This window comes from Sarcophilus harrisii, chromosome 3 (genome assembly GCF_902635505.1).
Source record: "Sarcophilus harrisii chromosome 3, mSarHar1.11, whole genome shotgun sequence".
Taxonomy (NCBI): domain Eukaryota; kingdom Metazoa; phylum Chordata; class Mammalia; order Dasyuromorphia; family Dasyuridae; genus Sarcophilus; species Sarcophilus harrisii.
In genome coordinates this window covers 589880724-589893076 of record NC_045428.1, presented here as the reverse complement: position 1 = coordinate 589893076, position 12353 = coordinate 589880724, and the positions used below count along the sequence as shown (strand labels likewise).

Genomic DNA, 12353 nt, shown 5'->3' with positions numbered 1-12353 from the left:
TACTATATGCTTGTAGACTGATAGAGTGATTGCTGCTTTCTTCCTGCCACAGGATAATGTAAGTGATATCTCACTCTGTCAATCCACAAGCATCTATTAAGTGCCTACTGTGTGCCAACCACTGCTTTAGGTGAATAAGTGCTGGAGATATAAAGCAAAACAATCCCTCCTCTGGGGCAGATCTTACCTCTTATCAGTGAGTTCTAGAACAAGGATGCTTCCTCCATCCAATCCCTGAGTTTTGTTATTGTTTATTCAGATGGCAGCATTGCACTGAGCTTTAATAAGGTTAAGATAGTTGGGGTGCTTGCCCAGAGCACACAAGCAAAGAGGCACCAAATTAGTTTTTAAATTTATTTCTTATCCCAAAAATACTAGGCTACTGTATTAATCTTGTCTTGATTCTAGTGCTGATGGCTGACACAAGGGTATGGGTTTTCCCCTCAGACTCCCATCTATAAGGGTGTTTGAGGTTAAATCTGGGAGCAGTGCCCTGCTGGTCCCACCAGGCATCTAAATCCAATTCTTGAAAAGGACTGGGGTTAAATCCCATTGCATGGGGGAAATAATGGAGGACTTGGTATGAGGTTCCTGTATTGCTGGGGACCTAGAATTCATCACTGACACCCAAAGAGGGAATGGAAAGCAATAGTTCGAGACCAGGGACCATAAGTGGCACATGCTTGTGAGAAGTCCTCCTGGCCCTTTGTTCATAAGTTCATCTTGGGAATGGTGTGTTTATAGATTCCCCTCTTTCAGAGATTACAGGCTGCTCATCCTGGGCCACTCTTAAGGCTAGGGAGTAAGAAGGAAGCTGCTCTGCTTTAGCCCTAATACTGACCCCTAATGCTGATCCCTGTCTTCATATCCCCCTCCTACCTCTTTCCCCAGATGGTAGAGTAAATTTTAGAAGGATGCCTAATATGAAATCATTGTGTGACATCCAAAAAGGTATGGATAATAGGGTGATGGTGGTGTCCCCCAGGGGTGGTGTTGAAGTCCAGGTGTGGGGAGGTAGTGCAATACAGTGGAGAGTGAGTGCTGGATTTAGTCCATCTTGCCTCTGCCACTGATTAGCTTTGTGATTCTGAGAAACATGCTTTTCCCCTCCTTGGGCTTCAGTTCCCTCATCTGCAAAAGGAGAGTATTGGGCTCAGTGACTTCTAAGGTCCTTTCCAGTTTCTAAACTTCATGGTGTCTAGGGTCCTAGGAAGACTTTTCCCCTGGGAAGGTCGTGAGCTCTTTGGAGTGCTTATAGCCTAGGGAAGGGAAGTTGGCAGAGATTCCAAGGCAGACCCTGAATCCCTGGGGGAGTTGTCATTGCACAAAGAGGTTCCAGATTTTTTCCAGGAGATGCCAAGGGGCTCCAGTGGACAGCATCCGGCCAGCAGCTCTAGCCACTATTTCACACTCCCAAAGTGTCGGCTCCATTGGGTGGTGTACAACATGGAGGACTATACTTTCTTGCTTCTCATGGAGTTTGTTCAAGGCAACAGGTCACGTTTCCAGATTTTACAGTACTCACCAATTCTTAAAGGAGTCCATTTGGATTCGCTCAACTTGCTCTTTCAAATTCCTCCTTTCATCCCTATTGGTAGGTGGAATTACCTGAGAATTTGCAGGGGATCAAAAGGCTAAATATCTGGGAAAATCTGGGGAGGGAGAGAGGGTTGTGAGAGACTGGAGGCTCTGGGAGCTAGGGGATGAAGAGATGGGTATGAGATGCTGAGCAAAGGGAGGAGTGGTATGAACTGGGGGAATTCACTACAATGGTATTGATCCCTAAAAAGGTGATGACATGGATTTCGTGATGCTGCTGGGCATGGAGAAGTACACTGACTACCCTCTGGTGCCCAAGGGATTGTTCTACAATCCTTTCTCCCACCTGCTGTTCATTTGGGGCAATGCTATTCTGCAGAGGTGAGGGCAAAGGGGAAAACAGGGTGGGAAGGGAGGGCATCCAGACCAGTGGCCATGTGCACAACTAGAATCCCTGAGTTTGGGGGACCGGAAGCCCTTCCCTCTCTTCTCCTCCTCCCTTTGAGAATTGGCTACAGCCTTCCTCTTGCTCACAATGCCCCAAGAAACATGAATGACTAGAAATCGAGGTAGTGGAAGTGGATGGAGTGGTGAGTCTGCAGTAAGGAAGAGCTGAGTTCTAATCTAGCCTATGCACTTAATAGCTGTGTGACTTGGGTAAATCCCTCAGACTCCATTTGCTCATCTGTAAGACAAGAAAAATAACAGCATCTGCCTCTCTGTGTAGTTGTGAGGATGTCAAAGGAGCTGATATTTATAAGCCCCTGTAAATGTAAAACTAGTCTAGATTCTGGCCCTGAGTGCCCTGAGACTGTGGGCTAGAGTAAAAGGGGTTCTGAGTTCAAGTTCTGGCCTCTTAACTCATTATGTGATTCCAGCCTTTTTATTTCCCCATCTCTCCAGTAGGGACATTGGAGCCTATGAATCCTTGAATCTAGAGCCCAGGGAGCTGAGGGTGTAAAAGGCGGGGAGGAGGGAGCAGGAGAGGAGGAACAAGTAGAGAGAAACAGCTCTTTGGGCTCTGTTCCTCTCAGATGCTCTTGACTAAGTTCCTTTTTGCTCCCCCCACAGCTATGATAAGAAGAATTACATATACATGTCTAAATTTCCCAAGGAGTCCTCAGTAAAGTATATGACCAGCTCCTACAAAGGCCAAGTGGTCTGCGTCACTGAGAACGAGGAGGTGGGGAACAGAAGGTTGGCCCGACCATTCCCATAACTTCTGTCTCCCTATTCTTTGCCCTTTCCTAAACACCCAGCTCCTCCCTGGAGGATCCCCATCCCTTCATGGCCTTCAATGCTCCTACTCCCCTCATCCTGGGCGCCCTACTTCTTACCCCCCCCTCCAAAGGATCAGGCTGGGGCCCTCAAATTCCTGTCCTATCTCACTTTCTCTCTCCTTATACCTCCTGGGCTCTCGGCTCCAGATCTGGTTGATTGTTGAAGGCAGCTTCAAGGTACATCGTCTGTACCCATCAGATGGCTGGCAGGTTGTATTCAACCTTTCCCAGATGAAGGGCTCAAGCCTGTACACAGCCAATGAGACTTCAGTCAGCATCTTCTATGACAGTATGGGTGTGCATCAGGTGAGGTTGGCCACCAAGGAAAAAATCTATCCACAGAGGGTTGAAATAACCCACCCTCATTCCCTTTAAAAACTTTTCCCCCCACAGTTAGTCTACCTGATTAACCAAAAAGGGGAAGGGAAGCTGCTGAAAAGGCAGCTGCCAGTGGATCAAATCTTGGTGTATCAACTGCTTGGTCTGACCACCTTTGAGATTAATATTAGCCCGTGAGTAAACCTGAATCCAACTACCCACTGGGAATGACAGAGTAGTTGGGGTGGGGGTGATAAAAGGAGAAGTTGTCAGAGCTTAGGACCCCTGAGAGTCCCTCCCATGCAGAGCCACCTCAAGAAGCCATTGTATGTCTAGCTGAGATGACATCTCCATAAATGTTTCTGTGACTCCATTAGGTAACAGTAATGCTTCTCTTCTCATGCTTTGCATAGTGTAAAGGGCTGAAACTCTGAGCAGATGCACTTGGACAACCAAGCACTTAAGGCTAATTGCTTATTGGACAATATTCCATTAGCATATGCTTGGAAAATGGCCTGCTCCACTATTCTGTGCTGGCTGGATCTGTTGGTGTATACAGAGAATTGTAGGAGGGATAAGAGAGTGGAGTAAGACAAGCCAGACTTACTTTTTGGGAAGAGAAGAAGAGAAAGAAGGTGTGGAGATTGCTGTGTCCATTCCCTCTATTCTACCCCTAAGACCAAGAATAAAGAGCAAGGACTTTTGCTTATCCTGTCTCTGGCTAATTCTAAGGCATCCAGGGTGCTAATTTGGCCTTCACAGCATAGACCTTTCACAATGATTTCACTATCTGATTTCATAGTTATTTTTTCACTTGACATTTCATCTCTCTTATTCTTATGCTATAAGCTCTTTGGGAACAGAAAGACTTATCACCATTTTCATTTTACTGAGTATTTGCTGAATAAATAAATAGGACTAACAGATGGATGGATGGATGAATAGATGGATGGAGAGATAGATGGATGAATGAATGCATGCATGAATGGATATATAACTGAACCAGTGGATGGGTGGTTGATATGTGTATAGATAGATGAATGGACAGAAAGGGAAATATCTAATTAAATCAATGAAAAGCTGATTAATACAGAGATTTATGGATAGGATATATAGATAAATGGATGGAAAGCTGATTAATACCGATAGAATGTATAGATAAATGGACAAACATTTACATGGATGGATGATAAATGACATGTGAATGAAAGATCTGGGGGGGGGGCTTGTTCAGACTGGGACATGGTTCCTCTCCAATATCTTTCCCTCCTTGCCCTTCTTAGGGTTCTAGGGACCCTCTCCTTTATTAATCCCTGCCCTTTCGAGCTGATGCAGATAAAAGACCTGCCCAATCCACAACGATACACACGGCTGGAACGCTATCGTGCAAAGCCACCTTTCATAAGCTCCGATTCTGGCTTCCACAGCAAAGTCTCCCTGGCCATCTACCAGGGCCTTGTCTACCACCTGCTCTGGCTGCACTCCAAGTATAACAAGGTATATTTGGGGGAAGGAGGGGAAGTCCTAAGTAGCTGGAAGGCAGTTGGAAAACTCAAGGGGTTTCCTTCCCCAGCACTTGCCTGAACATTTTCGGTTGCCTTTCTAGCCCTATGCTGATCCTGTCCATGACCCCACCTGGCGTTGGTGGAAGGATAAGAAGCAACATAAGGTAAAAGGGATGGGCAGGGGGTAATCCTCCAGGCTCGTTTTCCCTCCTACTTCTGCATTCTGCTACAGGGACATGGGAGGGAAGTTAGGGGAGTATGGAGGCAGGGATTGTGGGATTGGGCCAGAGGTTCCTCAGCAGTGTACTGAAGGAGAGCTGGTTGTTAGATTTTCAGGGTGAGCATTATGCTTTGGAAATCACCAAACACTATAGCTGGAGATCTACTTGTTAAACCATCTACCAGCATGCCCCGGGTCCCAGGGCTTTGGAACCAGGGACAGGGGATACCATAGCCAAGAGGGATTACTAGCTCATTGGATGGCAAGATCTCAAAAGCAAAGACCTTAATGGTTTGAGGCTGGGGTGGTATCAGAAGTCCTTAGGGGAGGGCCTCAAGGATATGGGCTTGGCTCAGTGCTAGTTAATATTTGGATCAATCATTTGGATCAAGGCATAATATGCTCATTAAATCTGAAGGGGACAGAAAAGAGAGATAGCTTATACAGTGGATGAGAAAGTTTAGACTGAAAAAGCTCTGGGGCAAAAGAGCACAGGGCTGAATCTGATATGACGAAATTCAGGAAATAATAATGTACAGTCTTAAAACACTTGGGTTCAAAAAGTCAGTGTCCAAAGCACAAGTTGGGGATGGTTTGGCCACACACAGGAGGGAAAAAAATGGTATTAGGGTCTTAGTGGATTGCTAGCCCAACACATCTTCATCTTCTGATGTAACAGCCCAGAATGTCAGTGCCATCTTTACTCCAGTAAGAGAGAAGCAAGGAGGGGACAGGTGGTGCTCTGAACCATCACACCTGGAAAGCTGTGTTTGATTCTGGCTGCTACATTTCCTTAAGGCCACTGACAAGCTAATAGTCTAGGGGAGGGCATGAAGGATGATGAGGGCACTGGGGGTTATGCTGTGGGAGAATCTGTAGACAGAACTGGCCATGCTGAGCCTGGACAAGAGACGACTTAGATGGCCTTAGTGACCAACTGTCATGTTGAGATTTTGTTGAGAGCGCTGCTGTATGAAAGAGGGATTTAACTTACTTTGCTTCACCCCTGAGAGCAAAACTGGGAATAGTTTGGAGGAAAAGGGAAGAGAGACAGGGAAGAGAGGAAGGTTTAGGGAAAATTTTCTACCGATCAGAGCTTTCCAGAAGAGCTGAGCAAACCTGGATGGGGTTGGAGTGGGACAGTGTAGAGGAGGTACCCTGGAAGGAGATTCCTCTTTGAGTCTATGAGTTCCTGTCCATTTCTTTCTGGGATCCTTGGCACTATGGGGACTGATGGGATTTTCAGGAAGTGCCCAAAGCCTGATGATCCCTCCCTGGTCTTGGCAGGCTTTCTATTTCTACAGAGCCAGTAACTTTCAGAATGTATACGGCATACAAATTGACATGGATGGCTATGAAAAGCTTTATCATGTGAAAAAGACTGGGATGCCCAAATACATCTACTTGGACAAGGGGGATGAATACAATTTCACCTTTTTCCTCTTCGTTCGGAAAACTTCCTGGAAAAGTGGGCGTATCTATGGGAACCTCAAGGGCTGGTGGAATGGAACCAGGTTGGGGGGAAGATGATGGGATAGCCAGGCAGGGGGCTAGGAGGAGAGTCTTGGACTGCTGGTTCACCTTTGTCTCCTTCCTCTCCTCCAACATATATAGGACTGCTTGCCATCTAGGGGAGGGGGTGGAGGGTGGGAGGGAAAAATCGGAACAGAAGTGAGTGCAAGGGATAATGTTGTAAAAAAAAATTACCCTGGCATGGATTCTGTCAATAAAAAGTTGCTATAATAAAAAAAAAAATAAGGTGAGAGGGGCAGACCATGTGCCCAAACATACATGTGTATTCCTGTGTGGGTGTATTCTAGCTACAGCTCAATTTACCTGGATTCTTGGGCAAGAAGGAATTAACATCTTAGATACCAGATGAAGTGACTGTGAAAGACAAGACAAATAGTTGAGGTTCCAGTCTCAGTTCTAAGCCTCAAGGCTCCTTAGCCAGTAGTGTGCCTCAAGTCTCCACTGCACCCCAACACATTTATTAGGTGACCTCTACAAAGCAGGCAGTGTACTAGACCTGGGACACAGTCAATCACCACCACATTTGTCTGTCTTCCCCTGAGGACTCGCATTTTATACAGGATCGGTGCACAAGACAAACACGGCCACAGAATCACATAGAATGGTTGTAATTGAGTAACTAGTAACTAGCTAGGATGGGCCTTATGGCCTCAGGACAGGGTCAATTCTGTCCTCCCCTCACCTTGCCTGGAGAGGTCTGAGGGGGAGGTAGGGAGGAGCTCTCCAGAACCTTAGCACCTTCCCTTCAACCTGACCAGGTGATTGTCAAGGACAAACGCAAATGTTTCAATCAAAGTATCAGTGGACACAACTTGATGAAAACAGCTGTACACTTCAAGGTGAGAGATAGGGAAGAATGGAGGAAGAAGCTACTATTGGGTGGGGTGGGAAGATGGCTCAATGGCTCAATGATAGGGTTGACAAATTGGAGGCTGTAGTTGAGAGAAGTCTTTGGGCCGAGGCTGGAGTCAGCTTGCTTTCCTACTGTGTACCTTTGATGTTAATAGGAGAAGAAGCAGAAGGTGGATGACAGTAAAAGAAGTGGGGTTGGGGGTAGCTGGCTGCCAGCACTGAGTAAGTAGTCCTTTTTACAGGTAGTTGACTCAGCTGCGAAGTGCTTTGTTAGAACCCGATTTGGATATCGTATGCTGGTAACAAAGGATAAATCATGGGGGGTTGGCAGACTCTTAGGGAGGGGAGGTATTCCACAGTCTGGGTTCTGGTCTTCCCAAGGATGGGGAGGGGGAAAAGTTCATTCTCCTGCTCACTCAAAACTGACTCTTCCCACCTTTTCCCATCCCAACTTCCCATGTGGGAATGGCAAAAAGCATGCAGTGGTCCTTGTCCTTTGGTGGGTCTCAAGTGGATAAAATGTTCTCTGTGCTCTTCAGCTCTTAGAGAATGAGGAGGAAGGATCTTAGAAGTCCTGCCACATGGCCATTTCCCTTTCTCCTTCAGCTCTACATATTAGTGGGTAGAGGCCAATTAGAGTCAGCTCCAGCCAGGAAGATTTGCTCCCAGTCAAGGGGGTACTCTGGGGGATTCCCTGGGAGAAAGGCCATGACATGTTCTTGCTTCCTCATGGCTTGGCCTAGAAGACAGTGGGGAATTGGGAGCAATGGATGAATTTGATGTTTCTCTCTTCCCTCCCAACTCTTCTCTCTTGCTCTCTTTCCTCCTTCTCCACTTCCTTGGGTAGGGCAATCGGCAGATCCCCATGTTCATCGGCTGCCCCCCAGGCAAGCGGTTGGCCTTTGACATCACTTTGACCCTTCGGCACAACAAGAAGACCAATAAACGCTACTTTGACTGTGTGCACCCAGACCCTGAAATGCCTTGCTTCTTATTCAGTGATCGTGAGAGAGGGGCCCCTGCCCTGCCACCCAGCACATGACCTTCCCCCAGTCCAGTACCAGCCCTCTGCCCTAACACAGCTCCACCCTTTTCCCAGTTCAGCCTTGTTTCCTCCTTCCACAGCTTTCCACCCTTTCTTCCTGATCCAAGACATGGTGACTGGTGAGTCTGGAAGCTTCACTGGCAGGTAAGCCCCATGCCTTCCCTGTTGTGGCTGCTTTTGGGAAAGCCTTGGGAAAAACAACTGGGGACTTCAGCAGTATTGGTTACATGCCATAGTGAGATACAAATCCTGCCTGAGAAAGTGCTGACAAGCTAAGCCTTTCCTTAAAACCCCCAAGGCCACTTTCTTTCCTCTGGACCTCCCCTCTTGGGCCCCTGCCTCTTGCCTAACTGTGTGGATGTATCTGTCTGTCCATGTCTGTGTCTGTGTTTTGTAGGGGTGGGGTGAAGCCAACAGTGATCCTCCCTTTGTCAGGGTGGAGAAGAATTTGGGAGACAGGTGGAAAGGGGACAGGGAGCTGCTTTTCTGGCTAGGTCCTTGTTGCCCAAGCCCCTGTGTCTCTGGTGCAGCTATGTCCTAAAGGTGATTGGTGGAGGAACTTCCCTGGACAAGATAGTGGATTACTCAGAGGAAGAGATCGTCCGCTACAACAGTCCTAATGACACGTAACTACTGACCCCAAGCCCATAGGGCTCCTGGAGTCTCTCCCCCATATCAACCTTCCCCTGCCACTTTTTCCCAAGACTTTCTGAAGTCCAGAAAGGCGGAGTAATTCTCCAAGCTGGTATCTGTAATATGTGTCGGAGCTGGGATTCAGACTCACGTCCTTTGGCTATCTAAAGCCAGCTCCTGTACCATGGCACCATCTTGGCCTTGAGGGACAAACCGAATCCAACTAAACCTTTCTCTTTACAGTCTTACAGTGACTTGAAGACAGCCCTCATGGGCTCTCTGAGGCTTACCTTCTGCAGGTTAAGCATGCATAAAATCATAGTTTTAGAGCTCAAGGTCAGAGGTCACATGATCAATATTTGTTAATAGCAAAATGCCTACCATGAGCTGAGACATGGCCTCAGGCAAACCTGTGCACAAACGGCGTGCAGGCACTCACAAGTATCCCATGGAGGATCCAAGTTCACCAGACAGCTGGCCTAGGAGGCCCAGCCAGAAGCAGAACGTAGCCTTTCCTCTCTCTAGCTCTGAGAGCCTCATCTGGATTGTCAGGGACAAACGGAAACAGTCACAGACCTTTAGGATCCTGAGTTATAACAGCTCTGGCATTGAGTAAGCAAGGCCCGGGTCCCAGAGCCCTTCTCTCTGCCTGGTCAGTATCTGCAGGCTGCTCCCAGCCCTTGGGGAGAAGGAAAGAGCTTCTTATTTCCCTGGTATCTTCAGGGTATTCCCAGCCCTTGAGGAAGGGAAAGAGTTCCCTGCTTCCTCAGTATCTGCAGGCTGCTGCTGGCCACCTTCAAGATGGAGTATTGAGGGGGGGTAGGGGTGGAGGTGGGAGGTTGCCTTGGATTTCCCCAGTGCCCCATAGCTGCAAATCTCCCTAGGTGGCTATGTCTGCCGAACTCTCCTTGTTATGATATCATCCCCAAGTCTATCTATTCTCCTGAATTCTATTTCAAAATCATGGTGAGCAACAGGTGAGATCTTCTGGGAAAGGGAAGGGAAGGTGGTGTAGAGCCATATGGGAGAGCCCCTCGTTTTTCCCTTGGGCACAATGCCATCCAAGAACAAACTCTCTGTCCTGGCCAGGGATGTAGACACAAGTACTTACTGTGATTATCAGCTCATCTTCTTCCTCCACATCCATGGCCTCCCCCTCAGTCGTCGAAGGGCCTTCTTCTTTGTACGGGTGAGCCTCTCTTCTCCCTGCCCTTCCCCTGCCCTTCCCCCATCACTCCTTTCCCAGTCTTCCCCAGTCTGGTATGGTGGGAATAGCTCTGAACCTAGAGTCAGAGGGCCTGGATTTGCATCTTGGCCCTGCCAGTCTTGGATGACCTTGGCCAAGGTATTTGACCTCTCCTGGCTTCAGGTCCCTCATCTGTAAAATGAGGTGATTGAATTGGATCCTTAGAAGGTCCCTTTCACCTTTAAATCTCTGCTTCCGTGGACAAGGCTTACCATAACTATTCCTCCCCACCCAGCCCTAAATGACTGTTTCACTGCCTCCCTATCTGCAGTTTCTCCCCTTTGCCTCCCTTTCCATCATCACCACCTCTTCCCTAAAGCCTTTAGGTCTCCCGCCTTATGCCCATCCCTTCATGCCATCCCTTGGAGTTCTCGGGGATGCTTTCCTTCATTTCTGCTCTGCCCCACAGTCCTCAAGTCTCCTCTCCTAACCTCTTACCCTCACCAGATATCCTTGTATATATGGTTGGGTGTTATCTTTTTGTACCTCTTGTCCTACTTCTTCTGGCCACACATAAAGAATGGCTGGGTAAAACTTAAAGCAAAGTTCACTGATCTCATCACTACAGGTAAGTCCTTGGGCAGTTGGCCAGAGGGAGCCAGGGAGGGGCAAGGGCAAACTAGGGGCAGGGAGCAGGGGCAGCGTCCTTTGAGTTATACTAGGAGGCTGCCCCACTAGTGTCCTGGATCTTCTCTTTGCAGAATCTTTCTATACATACACAACATCTGCCAGTAGTGTGCCCTCTGTGATCAGCTCCAGGATAAGTACATCAGAGAGGGGTTCTTTCAAAAGAAGAGTCAAGAAAAGCCTATGAGGCTGATGGCCTCTGCAAACCTCTTCCAGTTTCTCCTTATCCTTGGTCTGTTCTCTTCCACCCCAACCTTCTTCCCCTCTCCATCCCTTCTGGCCTATCTTTCTCCCAGGATACCCCTTTCCTCTCTAACTCAACATTTCCTGAGACTTTCCAGCCCCCCCCCCTTTTTTCCTCCCTAGTCCCCTGCCATCTTCCATTCCTTTTGGCCTCCCTCATCCTCTGGATCAATCAATAAAAAGCCACTTCTAGGGAATGGGTATAATTCCTGCAGTGTCTGGGCCATACAGTATCAGAGGAGGCCGTCTCTTTCCAGAACCTAGTGTACACTGGGTTGGGGATGGAGGGAGGGTGGAAAGAGGGAGACTACAGCACAAGGACCTGAAAAAATAGAGAGGAGGACCTCCTTGAGTGCTAGCCTAAGCTTGGGAAATGGCCAGCTAATGGCCAGCTAAACTGATGCTCTAAAAGTATGTTCTAAAAGAGTCTGGAAAGGACATGGAAACCACAATTGTAGGGGACAGGCACTTCTCTTCTCTCCTTCTTCCTCTCTACATGTCTGCTACACTGATCAAGGATGGAGCTAGGGGACAGGCTGAGAGACATATTCTTTCCCTGCTTCTAATCTCATGAGCTCCAGTCCGACATCAATTGCTTTTGGATATTTTGATCAATGTGACCCACAGGAATATCAACTTTGATCTGTCCAATACAGAATTCATCTCCCCCCATACCTTCTCTCCCTTCTTCCAAATTTACCTATTGATGGTAGAAGACATCATTACTTACCTAGTTATCTAAGCTCACCATCTCCAAATCATTAACACCTTTATCTCAACCCACATCCAAACTGTCTCAATTTTGCTTCCACCATCTCAACAGCACTCCTAAATGTCCTATTTTTCTTTAAAAACAAATACAAACTCCCTTAGCATCTGAAGCCCTTCCTAAGTTAACCACCCAACTTCTGCAGCCTTGTTACATAGGCTTCCCTTAAACACACACACATACACACACACATGCATGCACACTCACATGCATACACACACATACATATACACATAGTCCAGCCAGCAGGCAGAATATTAAGGTTCTCCAAGTAGCAAGACAGATGTTAGAAATCTCTACCAAAAACAAAATGGCTAATGCCTTTTTTATTTTTTAAATTATAACTTTTTATTTACAAAACATATGTATGGATAATTTTTCAACATTGATCCTTCTGTTCCAACTTTTCCCCTTCTTCCCCCCACCCCCTCCCTAGATGGCAGATAGTCCAACACATGTTAAATATGTTAAAGTATATGTTAAATCCAATATATGTATACATATTTATAGTTACCTTGCTGCACAAGAAAAATTGGATCTAGA

The 12353-nt window shown here is 47.2% G+C and overlaps 1 protein-coding gene across 1 annotated transcript in view; it reads left to right on the top strand.

The window, feature by feature from the left end:
* CATSPERG (cation channel sperm associated auxiliary subunit gamma) overlaps window positions 1-11238 on the top strand; it is a 29339-nt gene extending 18101 nt beyond the window's left edge. Inside the window, exons 10-28 of the mRNA XM_031961623.1 lie at window positions 892-951; window positions 1340-1594; window positions 1791-1920; window positions 2611-2722; window positions 2967-3125; window positions 3213-3331; window positions 4421-4634; window positions 4744-4806; window positions 6150-6388; window positions 7108-7234; window positions 7490-7546; window positions 8095-8251; window positions 8373-8436; window positions 8823-8918; window positions 9451-9537; window positions 9810-9902; window positions 10015-10114; window positions 10619-10739; window positions 10873-11238. Coding sequence (XP_031817483.1) covers window positions 892-951; window positions 1340-1594; window positions 1791-1920; window positions 2611-2722; window positions 2967-3125; window positions 3213-3331; window positions 4421-4634; window positions 4744-4806; window positions 6150-6388; window positions 7108-7234; window positions 7490-7546; window positions 8095-8251; window positions 8373-8436; window positions 8823-8918; window positions 9451-9537; window positions 9810-9902; window positions 10015-10114; window positions 10619-10739; window positions 10873-10985 — 2366 coding nt within the window. The 3' untranslated portion in view covers window positions 10986-11238. The remainder of the gene's footprint in view (window positions 1-891; window positions 952-1339; window positions 1595-1790; window positions 1921-2610; window positions 2723-2966; window positions 3126-3212; window positions 3332-4420; window positions 4635-4743; window positions 4807-6149; window positions 6389-7107; window positions 7235-7489; window positions 7547-8094; window positions 8252-8372; window positions 8437-8822; window positions 8919-9450; window positions 9538-9809; window positions 9903-10014; window positions 10115-10618; window positions 10740-10872) is intronic.
* Window positions 11239-12353: the final 1115 nt, after the last annotated feature.